At 43.8% G+C, this 22,791-nt stretch overlaps 1 protein-coding gene across 4 annotated transcripts in view; it reads right to left on the minus strand.

Moving 5' to 3' along the window:
- The window catches only part of LOC149433042 (vomeronasal type-2 receptor 26-like), an 81,279-nt gene that overhangs the window by 42,932 nt on the left and 15,556 nt on the right, over positions 1–22,791 (minus strand). For all 4 annotated transcript variants that reach the window (XM_089664720.1, XM_089664719.1, XM_089664722.1 and 1 more), the window contains 2 exons: positions 14,456–14,688; positions 5,108–5,399 (listed from right to left, as the gene is read on the minus strand). In XM_089664720.1, coding sequence (XP_089520846.1) covers positions 5,108–5,399; positions 14,456–14,682 — 519 coding nt within the window. In that variant the 5' untranslated portion in view covers positions 14,683–14,688. The remainder of the gene's footprint in view (positions 1–5,107; positions 5,400–14,455; positions 14,689–22,791) is intronic.

Below are 22,791 nucleotides of genomic sequence, written 5' to 3' on the forward strand. Positions count from 1 at the left end.
TCGAAGTTGTGTGCATCCAAGAAGCTCGAGGCTGTGTGCATCCAAGAAGCTCGAGGCTGTGTGCATCCAAGAAGCTCGAGGCTGTGTGCATCCAAGAAGCTGGAGGCTGTGTGCATCCAAGAAGCTGGAGGCTGTGTGCATCCAAGAAGCTCAAGGCTGTGAGCATCCAAGAAGCTCGAAGTTGTGTGCATCCAAGAAGCTCGAGGCTGTGTGCATCCAAGAAGCTGGAGGCTGTGTGCATCCAAGAAGCTGGAGGCTGTGTGCATCCAAGAAGCTGGAGGCTGTGTGCATCCAAGAAGCTGGAGGCTGTGTGCATCCAGGAAGCTGGAGGCTGTGTGCATCCAGGAAGCTGGAGGCTGTGTGCATCCAGGAAGCTGGAGGCTGTGTGCATCCAGGATGCTGGAGGCTGTGTGCATCCAAGAAGCTGGAGGCTGTGTGCATCCAAGAAGCTGGAGGCTGTGTGCATCCAAGAAGTTTGAGGCTGTGTGCATCCAAGAAGCTGAAGGCTGTGTGCATCCAAGAAGCTCGAGGTTGTGTGCATTATCCTCCCTGGTAGACTAACTGATCAATATTTTTGAATGTCAAAGAGGTAAATTGTTTTGCATAGAAATTTGTTGTTTTATATTGTAGGCCTGTAATTTTTAGGAATAACTCACTGAAATCTGTCCAAACAAGAGTCTAGTAAACATCCCGGGTATGATAAAGTTTGAAACACGAAATCATAAATTATAACATAATAAATAATTATAAAAATCATAATATCATAATAATACATTTAATTCAATAATGTCATCAAAACAAAAACACTGAAATTTGAAACAGAGCACCAAGTTCGCACATCGCTGAGCTCAGCCGCAGAATAGTTTTCAGTGTCTGATGACGAATTTCCCCCACGAATCATTATCACTCAATTCTGGAAGTGGTTCTAATTTACTATCATTGTTCTCTAGCTGGTCTAAAACCGCTTTTGACCTAAAGGGACGCTTTTTGAACGCCATGGACGTTTCTCAGTTTCCAGGCAGAAAGAACAGTAAAAATGAAGGCAGGGCACAGGACAAAGCACTCGGGACAAAATGTATGTGAAATGGTTTGATACAGTAATGTAATTCTAAGAGATTACAGTGTATTGTGTGTATGTCATATTTTTACTTTTTTTAATCTCCTGTCGGTTCCGCCACCCTGCGTACTGACGCTTGCAGAGAATGGAACCCAGAAGATGGATGCCGGCATCGGCCGGAGGACATGGCCGGAGGACACAGCAGGGGGGACATCGTGAGATCGCAGGAGAAGCACGGCAACGGAATCCCGAGTGTGGCTTGGGGTTACCGCTTTTGATACTGTAAATTAACCCCGAGCCACACTCGGAATTACCGCCAGTGAGGTTATGGAGCTCAAGGTTGTGTGCTTCCAAGAAGTCCAAGTTTGTGTAAAGGGAATAGCCAGTGGTCAGAGACCAAGCAAGCAGAGGCTCGTCATTTTCATTTGTATTTTGGCTGGAGAAGAACCCCTGTGTGGGAAAGCTCTCAATCACCGGGACCCGCCGGTAATTTCGCCGCCTGGTAATTATCGAGCATCTCCGACGGCGAGGAAGACTGTTTTGTTTACAGTCTTCCTTCCTGTCAGCTCGGGCACACTGCTCTGGATGGCTATGCACATCACAGCCATCCAGAGCAGTGTGCTTACAGTGAAGCACACACCCCCACCCCCTAGTAAAACACTCCCTACATATAGTTAACCCTTTGATCACCTCTTATGTTTACCCCTTCCTTCCCAGTGTCATTAGTAGAGTGTCAGTGCTTTTTTTTTAGCACTGAGCACTGTATTGGTGTCACTGGGGATGTCAGTGACACCAAGTTAGTTCCTGCCAGTGTCAGAATGTCCACCGCAGTCCTGCTAAAAGTCACTGATAGCCGCCATTACTAGTAGAGAAATGAAAAATCCCAGTATCTATAACGCCATTTGTAAACACTATAACTTTCACATAAACCAATTAATTTACACGTATTGGTTTTTTTTTTAGCAAAGACATGGAGCAGAATACATTTTTGGCCTAAATTTATGATGAAATTTGATTTTTAAAATTTTTTTACTGGACATGTTTAATAGAAAAAGTCCAAAATATTGTTTTTTCTCAAAATTGTCAGTCTTTTTATAACGCAAAAAATAAAACCGCTCAGGCGATCAAATACCCCCGAAAGAAATCTCAATTCGTTGGAAAAAAAGGACGTAAATTTCATTTGGGTGCAGTGTTGCATGACCGCGCAATTGTCAGTTGAAGAAAGGCAGTGCCGTAATACAAAAATGGCCTGGTCGGGAAGGGGGGTATATCTTCAGGAGGGCAAGTGGTTAATAAACATGGTCTACCAGGCCTTTAAATATAGTTCCTGACTGACATGAACTTACTTGAAAATGTATCAGCAGCATCCAAAACTGAATTGGCATGTGATTTTCCCACCAAGGCTCTAGTTTATGGCCATGTTCCCACTTGGTGTTTCAGACCAGCACTCTATCTCCAGATCTAAGGAGTGGACTCATCTGGCAAGTCCTGATGGCACTCCAACACCTCCTGCTCAGCCTTAAATAGAGAGAGCCAGTGTTCTATCACCTATTTATTAGGCGTACAGTTAACTGCAGGTACAAGTCTATATGTAGTCCACTGCATTGCCCAAACAGCAAGAAAGATATACAGTGAGGAACAGAAGTATTTGAACATCCTGTGATTTTGAAAGTTCTCCCACTTAGAAATCATGGAGGGGTCTGAAATTCACATTGTAGGTGCATTCCCACTCTGAGAGACAGAATTAAAAAAAAAATTCAGGAAATCACATTGTATGATTTTAAAGAATTTTATTTGTCTTTTACTGCTGAACATAAGTATTTGAACACCTGAGAAAATCAGTGTTAATATTTGGTACAGAAGCCTTTGTTTGCAATTACAGAGGTCAAACGTTTCCTGTAGTCCTTGACCAGGTTTGCACACATTGCAACAGGGATTTTGGCACACTCCTCCACACAGATCTCCTCTAGATCTGTTAGGTTTCGGGGCTGTCGCTGAGCAACACAGAGTTTCAGCTCCCTCCAAAGATGTTCTATTGGATTTAGGTCTGGAGACTGCCTAGGCCACTCCAGAACCTTGATATGCTTCTTACGGAGCCACTACTTGGTTATCCTGGCTGTGTGCTTCGGGTCGTTGTCATGTTGGAAGACCCAGCCACGACCCATCTTCAATGCTCTGACTGAGGGAAGGAGGTTGTTGCTCAAAATCTCACAATAAATGGCCCCATTCATCCTCTCCTTAATACAGTGCAGTCGTCCTGTCCCCTTCGCAGAAACGCACCCCCAAAGCATGATGTTACCACCCCCATGCTTCACAGTAGGGATGGTGTTCTTGGGATGCAACTCATCCTTCTTTTTCCTCCAAACAAGACGAGTGAAGTTTAGACCAAAAAGTTCTACTTTGGTCTCATCTGACCACATGACTTTCTCCCATGCCTCCTCTGAGTCATGCAGATGGTCACTGGCAAACTTTAGATGGGCCTGGACATGTGATGACTTGAGCAGGGGAACCTTTCGTGCAATGCATGATTCAAACCATGACGGCGTAGTGTTCTACCGACAGTGACCTTTGAAACTGTTGTCCCAGCTCTCTTCATGTCATTGACCAGCTCCTCCCTTGGAGTTCTGGGCTGATTCCTCACCTTTCTTATCATCAGTGATACCCCACGAGGTGAGATCTTGCATGGAGCCCCAGTCCGAGGGAGACTGACAGTCGTCTTTAGCCTCTTCCATTTTCTAACAATTGCTCCAACAGTTGATCTATTTTCACCAAGCTGCTTGGCAATTGCCCCGTAGCCCTTTCCAGCCTTGTGGAGGTCAACAATTTTGTCTCTGGTGTCTTTTGACAGCTCTTTGGTCTTGCCCATGGTAGTAGTTGGCCTCTGACTGACTGTGGGGTGGACAGGTTTCATTAAAGAGCTCAGACAGGTGCTACTAAGTTAGATTAATGAGTGGAGTAGAGATGGACTTTTTAAAGGCACAGTAACAGGTCTTTGAGAGCCAGAATTCTTGCTGTTTCTTAGGTGTTCAAATACTTATGTTCAGCAGTGCAAGACAAATAAATTCTTTAAAAATCACACAATGTGATTTCCTGAATTTTTTAAAATTCTGTCTCTCACAGTGGGAATGCACCTACAATGTGAATTTCAGACCCCTCCATGATTTCTAAGTGGAGAACTTGCAAAATCGCAGGGTGTTCAAATACTTCTGTTCCTCACTGTATATCCAGTGGCTTTGTGAACTGTTTGGTTATAGACCCAGACCACTTCACCCACATATTGAGTCCATCAGTCCCAATGTTCTTGTTCTAGTGTGTAAATCATGTCCAAAAGTTGAAGAGTTCACATACATCGTTCCCTTGTGGGTGATATGGAATGGTATGTGACTTACAAATGCCATTCAACTGACGCGGCCCTGAGAATATTTGCGATTCAAAATTAGGGAGTCACTCTCTTATTTGGGTCACTCTATTGCTAATCCAGTTATCAGTCATCCTATCTGGAGTATCCTGTAGCCCTGGACCCTCCTCCCTGTATTTGAGTGCTGCAATAAAAAATAAAAAGACCCTGGCCTGATTTTGGCCAGAGGAAGTGGCACTGTGCTGTTTGGACCAGGTATAGGGCAGGTAACCACAGAACTTATAGAAGAACCCAATTATTTTCAGGAAGGGAAAATGTCAACAGCACACCAAGGATCACCAATATTGGCCCAAATGTTTTAATGAACGATCACATAGTTAAAGCAAGGCAACATTTCCTGATGAAGGGGTCCTGCGAGACTCCGAAACGTTGCCTTGCTGTAACTATGTGATCATTCATTAAAACTTTTGGACCCATATTGGTGATCCTCAGTGTGCTGGTGACATTTTCCCATGCTGATTCTGTTCGGTTCCAGACAACAGTCGCTGCAGCACCCATTTATACACACAGCCATTTCTAACGCAGGAACGTGTGCGTTTGGATTGTACACTTGCAATTATTTTCAGGGGAACCCTTAGAAGTCATTGAGATATATATATATATAAACTATACTATTAGTAGAAAACTCTTACCTGTGGGTACCTGTAGAGTCCAGTTATACTGGCTATGGAAATTGTTGAAGAAAAGAGTCTGTTGCCAACAATTCCTAGCAGTTTACTATTTTTGTAGCAGTTATAATTTGGAACCATCTTCTCTGTTCCTGATATAATATTGAGCGCATTCTGCACAGCCGTGTGTTGCATTTCACAGGAATCATAGATGGCATATCCCAGAGTCATGTTTGGCAAGATATCAGATCTGTTATTTATTTCCTCTGCAGCAAACATGAAGATCAGGAGCTGCTGGAGGAACTGTGGTGATGGTCTGCAAGAAATAATATATATGAGGTTAATTCGGATCTTCCTAAATGGTTCAATATCAATTTTTGTCAGCAGCTGGAAAGGGATGAAATTCAGATATGTGGTGAATTTATGTGGTTAAAAGTCACATTAATTAAGTGAATTTTGGGCAACATTATTGAGGGAGAATGTTGTCTTTCATCAAAATTGCTCTATGTACTCTTTGACATTGAGGGAAGCAATAAAACTTTTTGCTTATTAAATCATAATAATGGAAAATATGTATTCAATAAACATGCTGTCAGCATGGGGGAACTGCATGCTGTCAGATAAAACTATATGTTTACTTGGTAGTTGTGTCAGTTACCTCTCTTAAGGCCAAAGAGCAGCCCACCTCTCCAGGCCTCACACCAGAGACCAGTTAATCCACTGCACAGCTTGGTGTCATTTGCAAAGACTGAAATGGGATTTTTAATCTCAGACCCTATATCGTTTATAAGTACAGTGGGGCAAAAAAGTATTTAGTCAGCCACCAATTGTGCAAGTTCTCCCACTTACAAAGATGAGAGAGGCCTGTAATTGGCATCATAGGTAGACCTCACCTATGAGAGACAAAATGAGAAAAAAAAATCCAGACAATCACATTGGCTGATTTGGAAAGAATTTATTTGCAAATTATGGTGGAAAATAAGTATTTGGTCAATATCAAAAGTTCATCTCAATACTTTGTTATATATCCTTTGTTGCCAATGACAGAGGTCAAACGTTTCCTGTAAGTCTTCACAAGGTTGGCACACACTGTTGCTTGTATGTTGGCCCATTCCTCCATGCAGATCTCCTCTAGAGCAGTGATGTTTTGGGGCTGTCACTGGGCAACATGGACTTTCAACTCCCTCCAAAGGTTTTCTATGGGGTTGAGATCTGGAGACTGGCTAGACCACTCCAGGACCTTGAAATGCTTCTTACGAAGCCACTCCTTCGTTGCCCGGGCGGTATGTTTGGGATCATTGTCATGTTGGAAGACCCAGCCACGTTTCATCTTCAATGCCCTTGCTGATGGAAGGAGGTTTGCACTCAAAATATCATGATACATGGCCCCATTCATTCTGTCCTGTACATGGATCAGTCATCCTGGTCCCTTTGCGGAGAAACAGCCCCAAAGCATGATGCTGCCACCCCCATGCTTCACAGTAGGTATGGTGTTCTTTGGATGCAACTCCGCATTCTCTCTCCTCCAAACACGACGAGTTGTGTTGCTAACAACCAGTTCTATTTTGGTTTCATCTGACCATATGACATTCCCCCAATCCTCTTCTGGATCATCCAAATGCTCTCTAGCAAACTTCAGGCGGGCCCGGACATGTACTGGTTTAAGCAGGGCGACACGTCTGGCACTGCAGGATCTGAGTCCCTGGCGGCGTAGTGTGTTACTGATGGTAGCCTTTGTTACGTTGGTCCCAGCTCTCTGCAGGTCATTCACTAGGTCCCGCCGTGTGGTCCTGGGATTTTTGCTCACTGTTCTTGTGATCAGTTTGACCCCACAGGGTGAGATCTTGCATGGAGCCCAAGATCGAGGGAGATTATCAGTGGTCTTGTATGTCTTCCACTTTCTAATTATTGCTCCCACAGTTGATTTGTTCACACCAAGCTGCTTGCCTATTGCAGATTCAGTCTTCCCAGCCTGGTGCAGGTCTACAATTTTGTTTCTGGTGTCCTTCGACAGCTCTTTGGTCTTCACCATAGTGGAGTTTGGAGTGTGGCTGTTTGAGGTTGTGGACAGGTGTCTTTATACTGATACCAAGTTCAAACAGGTGCCATTGATACAGGTAATGAGTGCAGGACAGAGGAGCCTCTTAAAGAAGAAGGTACAGGTCTGTGAGAGCCAGAAATCTTGCTTGTTTGTAGGTGACCAAATACTTATTTTCCACCATAATTTCCAAATAAATTCTTTCCAAATCAGCCAATGTGATTGTCTGGATTTGTTTTCTCATTTTGTCTCTCATAGTTGAGGTCTACCTATGATGCCAATTACAGGCCTCTCTCATCTTTTTAAGTGGGAGAACTTGCACAATTGGTGGCTGACTAAATACTTTTTTGCCCCACTGTATTTTAAAAAGTAAGGGTCCCAACACTGAGCCTTGGGGTACACCACTGACACCCCCAGACCATTCAGAGTATTAATCATTAACCACTACTCTTTGAATATGATCAGTTTTCTATCCATTTACATACAGATTTTTCCAAGCCCATAGACTTTCCCTTACACATTAGCCATGTGTAAGAAACTGTGTAAAACATTTTTGCAAAATCCAAGTATACCACGTCCACCGCCACTCCTCTGTCCAAGTATACCACATCCTCCGCCACCCCTCTGTCCAAGTATACCATGTCCACCGTCACCCCTCTGTCCAAGTATACCACGTCCACCGCCACCCCTCTGTCCAAGTATACCACGTCCACCACCACCCCTCTGTCCAAGGTTTTGCTCACCTCCTCATAAAAAGAAATCAGATTTGTTTGACAACTTCTATCTTTCATGAATCTATGCTGTCTGTTGCTTAAAATATTTTTTTCCACCAAGAACTCATCTGTGTGGTCTTTTATTAAACTCTCCAGTATCTTCCCAACTATAGAAGTTACATTAACAGGTCTATAATTACTTGGTAAAGATTTTGACCCCTTTTTAAATATTGGCACCACATTGGCCTTACGCCAATCCAGTGGCACTATGCCAGTCATTAAAGAGTCCCTAAAAAATAGAAACAATGGCTTTAAAATGACAGAGCTCAATTCTTTAAGGACCTGTGGGTGTATGCCATCCAGTCCAGGTGCTTTATTCACCTTTATTCTTTCTAAATATTTTTGGATCATATCAATTGTGAGCCAATGTGGATCATCTGGAGCTGTGTCAATACCATGCCCAATTATGGACAAGAGCTCCCCCATACTCTTTTGTATACACAGAACTGAAGAAGGTATTAAATACATTTGCCTTCTCTTTGTCCCAAGTCACCCCCTCTAGATGATTCTGTAAAGGGCCTACATGCTCGGACCGGACCTTTTTACTATTAATATATTTGAAGAATTTTTGGGGTTGGTCCTGCTATCTTTTGCAATCTGTCGTTCATTTTCAATTTTTGTGGCCTTTATTTCCCTTTTGCATATTCTGTTATATTCTTTGTAATGTGTAAACGATGATCGCATTCCTTCATTTTTATATTTTATAAAAGCTCTTTTCTTATTATCTATAGCTTTTGTAACTTTGGCCGTAAGCCACATAGGTTTGATTTTTAGCCTTTTAAACATGTTGCCCATGGGAATATATTTTGCAGTGTGTTCACATACATTCTTTTTGAAGAACTCCCATACATTCTTTTTGAAGAACTCCCATTTCTGTGTTGTGCTCATCGATATCAATATTCCCTCCCAGTCTAAGTCTTGGAGAGCAGTTCTCAGCCTTGGAAAATTAGGTCTCTTGAAATTGAGCGTTTTTATTTCTCCCTTATGTGCTCGCTGTTTACAGCTAACAATAAATGATATCATGTTATGGTCACTGCTACCCAGATGTTCTTTTATATGGACATTTGTAATAAGCTCTGCATGGTTTGAGAAAACCAGGTCCAGCAGAGCATCATTCCTAGTAAGGGCTTCTATGATCTGTACCATAAAATTGTCCTGTAGTAGGTTTAAAACATTTTGCCCTTTAACTGTTCCTGCAGTACCATTACTCCAGTCAGTTTCTGGGTAGTTAAAATCCCCCATTGTTATCACTGTCCCAGCCCATGCATCCCTTTCGATCTGTTCAAGGAGTTGAGTCTCCACCTCCTCATTAACACTGGGAAGCCTATAACAAACTCCAATGATTACCTTTGAAGTGCAGAAAAACAGCAAAGGTAGAGCAGGTGTCAGTGTTCCCTGTCCTTGATAATGCTTGGGACTCTCTCACCCAAGGGACGGCAATTGGCAAATTCTGGTGCTCTACCTCTTTGCGTTGATAAGGCCTCCATACACTCTCCAGTCCCACCTGCAGTGTCCCGTCCGGTCAACTGGCAGATTAACTCTCTCCATGGTGCGGCAAGGTCAGTGATTAGCAGACTCTCCTTGCCTCCTCTCTTTCTCTCTCTCCTCGGTCTGGTCCAGTCCTCCCTCAGTCCATGCACTCCTTTCTCCAGATCTCTCCCCTCTCTTCTAATGGGCTTTCACATATATATGTCTCCGCCTACACACCAGCTCTTCTGGGAAATGTAGTTGCCTACTACATCGTTCCCTAGCAACGTCCTGTGGTTCAGCATACAAGTTCCATGATGCTATACAGAGTGTGAATGTCACTATTCTGCAGGGCACTGCCATTATCTTGTGTTCACATTATCATACTACATCTTATTAGCAGGGTGTTACATACTCATACTCTGTAGCAGGTAACAAGTTAAAGCGGCCATAGATAGATCAAAATTCAGCTGGTTCAGCAGGAACTGGCTGAATTGTGATCCATCGACTTCAGTGCAACCAGTCTGTTGGTTTTTTTTCATACAATTACTGCCACTGTGTCTAGCCGAAGGCAGTAATCACTGTATTCTGATGCCGGGGAATCCTCCCGCTGTCAGAATATAATAGAGGAGGGCTACCCCTCCACACTGACTGTGTTGATGGGGGAATCAAGAAATTCTCTTTCCTTCAACCCATGGGGGTTTTTTTCAAAATTTGTGGACTTTTCCATTTATATAGAAAAAAAAATTAAAATCCCAGTGGTGAATAAATACCACCAAAATAAAGTTTTGCAAATTGTTATAAGAAAAACACTTTTTTTCAAAATGTTTGGACTTTTCCATTTATATATAAAAAAAAAATCCCAGTGGTGAATAAACACCACCAAAATAAAGTTTTATCTGTCTCAAAATACATGCTAAAAAATTCATATTGGTTCAGTGTTGCATGACCGTGCAATTGTCATTCAACGTGTGATAGCACTAAAAGCTGAAAACTGGACAGGAAGGGGGTGAAAGTGTCCGGACTTGAAGTGGTTAATGTATGGTCAACCTTAGTGTGGTTACATACAGTAGTTACAAATAGAACTGTCTTATTCTTGAAGTGACTTCTACTATGGTTTATTCTTTACATTGTGTAGGTTGATAATGTGGAGAAACTTATAATATATCTGTATACCACTCTGTGTGATAATAATTGTTGTTGTTACTTCTTCCTTGGAATTATGCTCCAAAGATAGAGGTTTTTGATGTTATTAATAGGGTATATGTGGTTTTCTATTTTCTAAAAAAGAAGGGTGAATCCTCTCATCTTAATAGCAAATGTATGACCTTCCTCCTGCCTTCCATGGAAAGAGCCCAGATGGAGCCCAGATTCACTTCCCGCAGCGGAATAGATCTCACACGGAGACTGGTTGATGAAGTAATATGTATTACCGTGATAGTAGGTTACTGCTTAGAGGTCCCTACTCAGGCTTCTGGAGTCCTGTAAGGTGGATGCTGATGGTTTGTGAGGGTGCAGGCAAGGAATGGGTCCTCCATGATTAAGCCCCGGGGAAAGGGTAAAACACGTTGGGAGTGTGGCTTTGATGGATTGAGCTGAGGTTGCTTTTATCTGTCTACAACATGGCCAGGTGAGGCACGAAACCTCCTTTCAACTTAACATGTCGATGTTGAGAAAATAGAAGAACGCTGAAGACAAGGCCACACCGGACCGAAGCAACAAACCAGGCAAGGAATATTTGTGCACACTGTAGACCAGTGTTTCCCAACCTTTTTTCAGTCAAGGCACCCTTTTAAAAATTATGGGTATTACCGAGGCACCTTTTAAAATTATGGACAGTCTTGAGGCACCCCATTCTAAAATAGGGTGCCTCAAGACTGTCCATAATTTTAAAAGGGCACCCCATTCTAAAATATGAGAAACTATTCTAATAGTTTTTATAATGCAGCAACATCCACACTTTTAGGACACCCAACATTAGAGGTGATTTATTAACAAAAGGGCAGGCCTGTCCACTCAGTGGCTTGTATACAAGTTATGAGCAATTTTTAGACATTTTGCCAAGACACCCCTGAAGAAACCTCAGGGCACCCTGGTTGAGAAAAGCTGCTGTAGATATCTGGCAGAGGAGGTGGCTAGAAGGCAGACCAGCATCGGGGCCCCTGAATAAGGAAGGCTACTGCTCAAGAGAGTTATATATCCCTCCTCCACAGGAACCTGTCCCTACACTAATCCAGCTGTCCTTAAAGTGATATTAAAGGCAATTTTTTTTGTTTTAAAATACCAAACATGTTATATTTACCTGCTCTGTGCAGTGGTATTGCACAGAGCAACCCCAATCCTGCTCTTCTCGGGTCCCCCAGGTGGTGCTCCTGGCCCCTCCCTCCTGCTGAGTGCCTCCAGAGCAAGAAGCTTGCTATAGGGACACCCAAGCAGGCTTACTCCCAAGCCAATGCTCTGCATGTCCACTTAGACACAGAGCCGCAACTCAGCCCCGCCCCGACTCTCTCCTAATTGGCTCCCTGGCTGTGATTGATAGCAGAGGGAGACCTCAGATAAACCTTGGTTCCCCCTTGTCCTCCAACCCCTCTGCATGGCGACTGCTGAACAGCACCACCCTTGCAGAGAAGCCAGTCTACACCTGCCTACACACCATTCCTCACACTTAGCCCCCACAACACCAGGCAATAACCTCATAATTTAAAACACCAATATAGCAGTTGGCACCTGCCTGCAAACATGCACTATACCTTTGCCTTAATAAAAAGTAAAATTGCAGAAAAAAAAAAACGATATGCAGAAAATATACTAACCACACTATTCTTTATACACTGCTCAAAAAAACCCATCAGATCTCAATGAGGAAAAATCTCCTGCTGGATATCTATGCTGATATGGACTGGGTAATGTGTTAGGATTGTAAGGATGTCCCATCGTTTGACAGAAATGAAAATTATCAACCTACAGAGGACTGAATTCAAAGACACCCCAAAAATCAAAGTGAAAAATGATACAGCAGGCGAGTCCATTTTGCTGAAATTTCATTGCAGCAACTCAGAATGGTCCCCAGTAGTTTGTATGGCCCCCACGTGCTTGTATGCATGCCTGACAATAATGTTGGGGCATGCTCCTAATGAGAAGATGGATGGTGTCCTAGAGTATTTCCTCCCAGATCTGGACCAGGGCATCCCTGACCTCCTGGACAGTCTGAGGGTCAACCTGGCGGCATTAGGTGGACCGAGACATGATATCCCAGAGGTGTTCTATTGGATTTAGATCAGGTGAGCATGGGGGCCTTTCAATGGTATCAATTCATTCATCCTCCAGGAACTGCCTGCATACTCTCACCACATGAGGTCGGGCATTGTCGTGCACCAGGAGGAACCCAGGACCCACTGCACCAGAGTAGGGTCTGACAATGGGTTCAAGGATTTCATCCCAATACCTAATGGCAGTCAGGGTGCCATTGTCTAGCCTGTACAGGTCTGTGCGTTCCTCCATGGATCTGTCTCCCCAGACCATCACTGACCCGCCACCATAATGGCCATGCTGCACGATGTTACAGGCAGCAGAACGTTCTCCATGGCTTTTCCAGACCCTTTCACATCTGTCACATGTGCTCAGGGTGAACCTGCTCTCATCTGTGAAAAGCACAGAGCGCCAGTGGTGGACCTGCCAATTCTGGTGTTCAATGGCAAATGCCAATCGAGCTCCATGGTGCCAGGCAGTGAACACAGGGCCCATTAGAGGATGTCAGGCTCTCAGGCCACTCTCATGAAGTCTGTTTCTGATTGTTTGGTCAAAAACATTCACACCAGTGGCCTGCTGGAGGTCATTTTGTAGGGCTCTGGCAGTGCTCATTCTGTTCCTCCTTGCAAAAGGAGCAGATACCGGTCCTGCTGATGAGTTAAGGACCTTCTACGGCCCTGTCCAGCTCTCCTAGAGTAACTGCTGTAACAATGGGTATAAGTGAGCGCTAAAAAACGAAGCCGCTGAACACAAAAGGCACCAAAAAAACCTCCAAAGATTCACATATAAAGAAAGTGCAGCGCTTGTACATTAAAACATGCAAAAATATCAAAGTGCAAGAATATGTCACTGCAAAACGCAGGTCGGGTATAGTTATACTGCCCCTTATGAGTCTCAATATGTCACACAAATATAGTTCACAATCTCCCAGTGAGTTAGGTGAGGTGAAGGATCAGATGGATCCCTGTTGACACGTAGTGAAAATCAAAAGGTGATATGTGGTGATATCCAAAACTGATAAAAGATTGTGCACTCACCAGATGCACAACCAATATGCGCATGTAAGAGATAACCCCTCTTAAGGTATGGTTCCAGGATTCATCAAGGACAAGATCTGGTCAAACTCTGCGTAGTAGACCCTCTGCTGTCATGCATGGCTCTGTCCCCTATTCCACTTTATTCTGCCGGTAATTGGAAGCTCACCAGAGAGCCCCAAAAAGAAACAAGGAGGCCAGAATAGCGTGATACCGCTTAAACATGCATGCGTTTATTTCAGCAAAGAAGGGTATGGTAAAAACAGTACTGACCAGACAAGAAAGTTGACCGCCGGGACCCCAGTGGTGCCGGCGGTGGTAAACGTCACTGTGCCGCAGTTCCTCCCTGTCTCCTGGAATCTCCTACATGCTCTTGTGCTGGGAAACTCAGCAAACCTTCTGGCAATGGCACGTATTGATGTGCCATCCTGGAGGAGTTGGACTGCCTGTGCAACCTCTGTATGGTCCAGGTATGGCCTCATGCTACCAGCAGTGACATTGACCCTAGCCAAATGCATAACTAGTGAAAAACAGTCAGAAAAGATGAGGAAGGAAAAAATGTCAGTGGCCTTCACCTGTAAAACCATTCCTGTTTAGGGGGTCGTCTCATTGTTTCCCATTTAGTACACCTGTTGTTAATTTCATTAATGCCAAAGCAGCTAAAACAGATTACCAACTCCCCTCTGCTACTTAACTGACCATATCAATATCCCAGGAGTTTAATTGACTTGATTGTATACTCTGATTAAAAAGTTTTCCTTAAATTTTTTTGAGCAGTGTATAATAAAACATCAGATTAGTTCATACTTACTGGAGGCAAAATTTATCTGCTGGTCTGGAGCGAAAATGATCACGTAAGATGTATTTTGAGGTTGTTATTTGAAGGACTCCACCAATGATCACATCGCCTTTCTGGTAATGTTCTGGGAATACCACGTTTTCCTGTAAATGGCATATGCCCTGTTCCCTATCTTCACCAGTCCGAATCATAGAAAGCAGCAGTAATGGTCTAAGAGGACTGAGCAATGATTTTTTCATCACTGACTGTGTAATAAAAAAAGGGAAAGGTCAAGTTTTCATTTTTTTTAAATGAAAGACTCCCGCGCTACCACAAAGATTGTAAACCAAAATCAAAACAATTCAAAAAATGATTGCAGCAGTTGTTGGAATGTGTTCCCGCACCAAATAAATATATACAAATAGAACTCCGAGCAATCAAAATATATAACCTTAAACGCCAAATGAAATCATGTGACTAGAAAAAAAAATTCAATACATTCGCATAAAATTAATAAATACATGTGACTAAAATAAACTCATCTACATATATATATATATATATATATATATATATATATATCATCACATATAAAGTGCCAAATCTAAAACATCTACTATTGTGCAGATAATGCAAAAATAGTGAAACAAATCTACAGTGAAATAATAAATATATGTATGTAAAAAGTCCACTATTTTCTTCTTTCACCTTAAAATGAGTCCACATGAATGAAAAACATCCACCAGTGAAGTTATTTGAGCAAATCACCACCACAAGATGTGCTTCTGCCACCTTCCAAACAGGCTGCTTACCTCGGATTTTGCCCGGTTATACTTGGTCAATATGCACCTTGCCCTTTAAAAGGAGAGAAATATCACCGGCACACCAAGGATCTCCAATATGGGTCCAAAAAGGCTTTAATGAAGGTTTACAGAGTTACAGCAAGGCAAAGTTTCGGAGTCTCGCAGGACCCCTTCATCAGGCACATAGTTACAGCAAAGAAACGTTTCGGAGTCACGCAGGACCCCTTCATCAGGCATGTGATGAATGACTTGCCTGATGAAGGGGTCCTGCGAGACTCCGAAATGTTGCCTTGCTGTAACTATGTGCCTGATGAAGGGGTCCTGCGAGACTCTGAAATGTTGCCTTGCTGTAACTATGTGCCTGATGAAGGGGTCCTGCGAGACTCCAAAACGTTGCCTTGCTGTAACTATGTAAAACCTTCATTAAAGCCTTTTTGGACCCATATTGGTGGTCCTTGGTGTTACGGTGACATTTCTCTCCATTGACTCTGCACGGTTCCAGCCAACAGTTGCTGCAGCACCCACCTAAGCATACAGCCATCTTTAGCAGGAACGTGTGCGTTGGTATTAAGCATCTTCATTTGGCCCTTTAAAAGAGATCTATCTCCATGCAGCTTTATCCATGTCTTATCCTCACAACAACCACCATTCCTCCATATATTTGCTCAAAGGAATAAGAAAGAACCTCATTGCGCAATATACAAGCTCACCATAACAGTTTATTGAAACGGTTAAAAACTCACTCACTACATCCAGTGCACATAGAATAGATTACCTCTTTAAAACCCCTTAAAGTGTTACTAAACCCACACCAGTACAATCAGTCTGTATATGCAGTAAATCATGCTTGTTATACTCACTGTGGAACCTAAGGGGTTAATCCTCCGCATTGTGTAGAAAAACTGTTTGATCCTGTCTTCTCTGCCCCTCCTCTTGTTCAAATGACTGAATCCGTAGCCCTTTTGCACATGCTCAGTTTAGTGTGTATTGCTAGAGAGGGTTTTTTTTTTCTTGGGAGAGTGCATGTGATCTGCACAGGGCCAATGAGCACTGTCCAGACAGAGGTCAGGGGTTTTGCATCCTCCTAAAGCAGAAAAAAAATTAATCCTACAAGTTTTAATCACTTGGTAACTGCACTATAGCTCAATGACTGCTACAGCGTGATTAGCCAGTTCTGGGAGGGCGTCATATGATGTCCTCCCAGAACGCGCCCTCCTGAGCACCCCCAGGGCGATCTTCATGATCACTGTGTCCTAGGGACAAAGCTGATCACGTGATGAGGTAAAAGGCCAATCATAGAGGTCAGTAAATAGAGTTGCCGGTTATTGTCACAGTGTGAGGAAAGTACTGCCGATAACCGGCAGCTGAAACAGAGGAGATCGGCACTGATCACCAGGGCACTGATCAGTGCCCTGATGATCAGTGCCCTGCAGTACCACCCATCAGTGCCACCCACCAGTGCCCATTAGTGCCTTCCACCAGTGCCCAGCAGTGCCACTGATCAGTGCCACCCATTAGTGCCCCCCAGCAGTGCCACCCATCAGAGCTGCCCAGCAGTTGCGCCCATCAGTGTCCAGGAGTGAAACCCATCAGTGCCCATCAGCGCCACCAGTTAGTGCCATCAGTCAGTACTGCCAGTCAGGGCTGTCAGTCAGCGCCGCCTGTCAGTGTTGCCCATTACTGCCGCCTATCAGTGACCATCATTGCAACCTATCTGTGACCATCATTGCAGTATATCAGTACCGCATCATCAGTGCCTCCTCATCAATGCCCACCAGTGCAGTCTATCAGTGCCCATCATTGCTGCCTAGCCATGCCACTCATCAGTGCCCATCAGTGCTGCCTATCACTGCAGCCTCATCAAGGCACATCAGTGAAGGAGAAAAATTACCTGTTTGCAAAATTTTATAATAGAAACAAAGGAAAACTTTTTATCAAATTTTTGCTTTTTTTTGTTTATAGTGCAAAAAATAAAACACCCAACAGCAATTAAATACCACCAAAAGAAAGCTCTATGTGTGTGCCATTGTCACTACCCCTGTTAGTCTTGTAACGGACAGGGAACCAGCACATGATGCCTTCATCCCTGCAATAAACCATTGTGTCTGGAACAATTGCCCCTCCTACTTACCCCTTCACCTGGCCCTGGATGGTAAATCCCTCCAAGGAGACAGAGAGAGAGAGCAAAATTCATTTAGTACAGTGGGGGGACAATCAGAACATCTCTGGGGCTTCCTGTCCAGGTGACACCTGCACCCTTACTCCTTGTCCTTAACATGTACCATCCTCTTTATGCCCTTGACCTGTACCCTCCTGCTTTTGTCCTTGACCTGTACCCTCCTGCTTTTGTCCTTGACCTGTACCCTCCTGCTTTTGTCCTTGACCTGTACCCTCCTGCTTTTGTCCTTGATCTGTACCCTCAAGCTTTTGTCCTTGACCTGTACCCTCAAGCTTTTGTCCTTGACCTGTACCCTCCTGCTTTTGTCCTTGACCTGTACCCTCCTGCTTTTGTTCTTGACCTGTACCCTCCTGTATTTGTCCTTGACCTGCACCCTCCTGCTTTTGTCCTTGACCTGCACCCTCCTGCTTTTGTCCTTGACCTGCACCCTCCTGCTTTTTTCCTTGACCTGTACCCTCCTGCTTTTGTCCTTGACCAGTACCCTCCTGCTTTTGTCCTTGACCTGTACCCTCCTGCTTTTGTCCTTGACCTGTACCCTCCTGCTTTTGTCCTTGACCTGTACCCTCCTGCTTTTGTCCTTGACCTGTACCCTCCTGCTTTTGTCCTTGACCTGTACCCTCCTGCTTTTGTTCTTGACCTGTACCCTCCTGTATTTGTCCTTGACCTGAACCCTCGTGCTTTTGTCCTTGACCTGTACCCTCCTGCTTTTGTCCTTGACCTGTACCCTCCTGCTTTTGTCCTTGACCTGTACCCTCCTGCTTTTGTCCTTGACCTGTACCCTCCTGCTTTTGTTCTTGACCTGTACCCTCCTGCTTTTGTCCTTTACCTGTATCCTCCTGCTTTTGTCCTTTACCTGTATCCTCCTGCTTTTGTCCTTGACCTGTATCCTCCTGCTTTTGTCCTTGACCTGACCTGTTCCTGCTTTTGTCCTTGACCTGTACCCTCCTGCTTTTGTCCTTGACCTGTACCCTCCTGCTTTTGTCCTTGACCTGTATCCTCCTGCTTTTGTCCTTGACCTGTATCCTCCTGCTTTTGTCCTTGACCTGTACCCTCCTGCTTTTGTCCTTGACCTGTACCCTCCTGCTTTTGTTCTTGACCTGTACCCTCCTACTTTTCTCCTTGATCTGCAGCCTCCTCTATTTCTTATCTGTGGAGGTAAATCTCCTTAATCTGGCCTTACACCTGTAGAATTTCATTAGAAAATTGCAGTTTTCAGTACATTTGTACTATTAATAAAGAGTTAAAGGGGATGAATCAACAATCAGGTTTTTTTTCTGAGTCAAAGAACACACAGGGCAAGGATGGAAAATTTTCGTAACATTTTTTGGAAACAAATTATTTCCAACCATTTAATTTGCTGCCAGCTGAGAAAAGTCATACCTAGTCTGACTGCACATACTGTATATAGTGTTTGTTAAAATGAATCCAGAAGTAGAAGATTTGTTCTACAAAATAGAGACACTGACATAATACTCTAAAGAAAAGACATTAGTAAAGTCCATAAAGGTAAAAAAAAAAAAAAGAGTTGGCGGGGGTTGGTAATTAACTGGTTCCCGCCCACCATATAGTAGAACGATGGTTGGTCGAGACTGCTCCTGTTCTGGGAGGACATCATATGGCGTCCTCCCATTCTTGCAGCATGGAAATCGGTGGTGAGCTGTGTCCCTTGGACACAGTGGATCACCGATCAGGGTAAAGAGTCAATGACAGTGGCTCTTTACCATGTGATCGGCTGGGTACAATTACAGCTGATCACAGATGTAAACAAAGATTAGTAATTCACTGTTACTGGCTTCTTCTCCTCACACACAGATCCTGTGTGAGAACAGAGCCAGGGAACAATGAGTTACCAATCTAAATACTGTTCAGTGACTGCACAACACAGTGGCACCATTCACATTGCCCATCAGTGTGCATGTTGCCCATCAGCAGTGTTACTAGTGTCTATCGGTGTACCTGTCACCCATCTGCAGCAACCATCATTCTGTTGCCCATCAGCAGTGTACCTGGAGCCCACCAGCAGACTACCTGGTGCCCATCAGCAGTGTCCCTGTCGCCCATCAGCAGTGTACCTTTTGCCCATCAGCAGTGTACCTGGCGCCCATCAGCAGAGTACCTGGCGCCCATCAGCAGTGTACCTGTTGCCCATCAGCAGAGTACCTGGCGCCCATCAGCAGAGTACCTGGCGCCCATCAGCAGTGTACCTGTTGCCCATCAGCAGAGTACCTGGCGCCCATCAGCAGAGTACCTGGCGCCCATCAGCAGTGTACCTGATGCCCATCAGCAGAGTACCTGGCGCCCATCAGCAGTGTACCTGTTGCCCATCAGCAGAGTACCTGGCGCCCATCAGCAGTGTCCCTGTCGCCCATCAGCAGTGTACCTTTTGCCAATCAGCAGAGTACCTGGCGCCCATCAGCAGTGTCCCTGTCGCCCATCAGCAGTGTACCTTTTGCCAATCAGCAGTGTACCTGTTGCCCATCAGCAGAGTACCTGGCGCCCATCAGCAGTGTACCTGTTGCCCATCAGCAGAGTACCTGGTGCCCATCAGTAGTGTCCCTGTCACCCATCAGCAGTGTACCTTTTGCCCATCAGCAGAGTACCTGGCGCCCATCAGCAGAGTACCTGGCGCCCATCAGCAGTGTACCTGTTGCCCATCAGCAGAGTACCTGGTGCCCATCAGGAGAGTACCTGGCACCCATCAGCAGAGTACCTGGCACCCATCAGTGCACCTGTCACCCATCAGCAGTGTACCTGTCGCCAATCAGTGCATATCAATAGTGAACCTGGTGCACATCACCTATCAGTGCTACCACCAGAAGTGTACCCGTCACACAGCAGCCCATCAGCAGAGTACCCATCACACAGCCACCATCAGCAGAGTACATGTCCTACAGTGGCCCATCAGTAGCCACACTTTATATCACTCCTCCCTATATTACCGAAGCTCCGGCCGCCATATTGGGCAAGGGAAACATAGCCCAAACTCCATATATAGCGGGATCAAAGTCTCTTCCTGATAGGCGCCTCTTATGGACGGGTGATCGGGTATTGTGTGTGCTGCTGCTGCTGGAACCATAAGAGGCGCCTATCAGGAAGAGACTTTGATCCCGCTATATATGGAGTTTGGGCTATGTTTCCTTTGCCCAATATGGCGGCCGGAGCTTCGGTAATATTATTATTATTATATAGGATTTATATAGTGCCAACAGTTTGCTCAGCGCTTTACAGTATAACGGGAGACAATACAGCAACAATACAGTTCAATACAAGAGGGATTTGAGGGCCCTGCTCCTTGGAGCTTACAATCTAGGAGATAGGGAGGAGTGATATAAAGTGCGGCTGGTTGATCCGACGAATACACCCCTTATGTCTAAGTCCTGGATGTGACAAAACTCATCAAGGGAAGTGACGTCAGCCGCACAGGAGGGGAACCGGAAGTGGCACGGTGGGCATCTTAGAGACTGGAACCGCATGTCAAACATTCTTGAACCTGCTCAGAAACCCTGAGAGGTTTGAGGGAAAAATGCTTTTAATTCATTTTACATTGTAAGCAGATTAATAAAGGTTATATTTAACACTTTTTAATATGGAATCACACTATATATTGCATTTATATATTACTTGCATGAACACCTTGGAGTCCTTTGGAATGTTTCCTTAAGCCATGAGGACATTCAGAATGGTATGGTGGATGATATCCTAAGGCTACGTTCACACTAGCCTTGTTAGCAAGCAGCAGACAGGCGTTTGGGAAGCGTTTTTACAGTTTTCCAAACACCTCGGAAAATTCTGCACATTGCAGCACATAGTGCTGTTCAAAGGGGAGCGTTAGCATCGCGGCAAAACAGACGCCTCAGTTCCCCGCCAGTGTCAGAATGCCCGCCTCAGTCCTGCTATAAGCTGATAAGCTGATCGCCACCATTACTAGTAAAAAAAAAAAATTTCAGTATATACTGCCATTTGTAAATGCTATCACGTAAGCTATTTAATTTTACATGTCCTGGGAATTGTTTTTAGCAAAGACATGGAGCAGAATACATTTTGGCCTAAATTTATGACGGAATTTGATTTTTAAATTTTTTTTGTACTGGATATGTTTTATAGCAAAAAGTCCAAAATATTGTTTTTTTCTGAAAACTGTCAGTCTTTTTTTATTTATAGCGCAAAAAATAGTAACGCACAGGCGATAAAATACCACCAAAAGAAAACTATTTGTGGGAAAAAATGGACATAAATTTAATTTGGGTGTGGCGTTGCATGACCACGCAATTGTCAGTTAAAGTAACGCAGCGCAGTATCGCAAAAAAAAAAAAAAAACTTCAATTATTTTAGTAAATACAGGCATACCTCTGTTTACGAATTTAATGCGTTCTGTGGAACGTTTCGTATTGTAAAAAATTTGTAAACCGAAACACGGTTTCCCATAGGAATACATTGAAAACCAATTAATCTGTTCCGGAGGTCAGAAAAAAGTAAACAGAAAGTCTTTTATCTTTTCAAAACTCTTTATAAAGTGCACTTTAAAGACATAAATACTGTACAGGGATATGATTTAAAAAAAATCGTAAATGCATTGAAAACCAATTAATCCATTCCGGAGATCAGGAAAAAAAAAAAATTTTATCTGTTCAAAACTCTTTATAAGGTGCACTTTAAAGGCATAAATACTGTACAGGGACATGATTAAAAAGAAATGTATAAATGCATTGAAAACCAATTAATTCGTTCCGGAGGTCAGAAAATTAAAAAAAGTAAAAAAAAAGTCTTATCTGTTCAAAACTCTTTATAAAGTGCACTTTAAAGGCATGGGGCCGGCACTATAAACGCTTCGTATTGTGAAAACAATTTGTAAACCGAGGCATTATTTTCAATGAATTTTCATTCGTAAACTGAAATTTACGTTAACCGAGGCGTTTGTAAACTGAGGTACGCCTGTATAAACTGCTAAATACCTTTTCTCATCAGCAGTTAGTCTTGTGACTTCCATCAGTGTTCAGCCCAGCACTAGGTAAAGCTTGTAGGAGGAGTTTTCTTTCTGCTCTATGGAAATCCACTAACCTCTGTCTGGACAGTGCTGATTGGCCCTGTGCTGATCACATGCACTCTCCCAACAAAAAAACACCTCTCTAGCAATACACACAAAACTGAGCATGTGCAAGCCTATGGTTCAGCCTGGAGATAAGTGGTGGTTGCTTGAAAAAGAGAAGACAGGATCAAACAGCCTTTTTACACAGTGCAGATGATTAACCCCTTAGGTTCCACAGTGAGTATACCAAGCATGCTTTACTGCATATACAGACTGATTTTACTGTTGTGGGGTTAGTAACACTTTAATTCTTTTAAATAAACACCTAGTAGTCCTTTCTACATATTTAACTCCACAGGGG

The sequence above is a fragment of the Staurois parvus genome, unplaced genomic scaffold, assembly GCF_062004578.1.
Source record: "Staurois parvus isolate SC_StPar_1 unplaced genomic scaffold, SC_StPar_1.0 ptg002010l, whole genome shotgun sequence".
Classification (NCBI taxonomy): Eukaryota; Metazoa; Chordata; class Amphibia; order Anura; family Ranidae; genus Staurois; species Staurois parvus.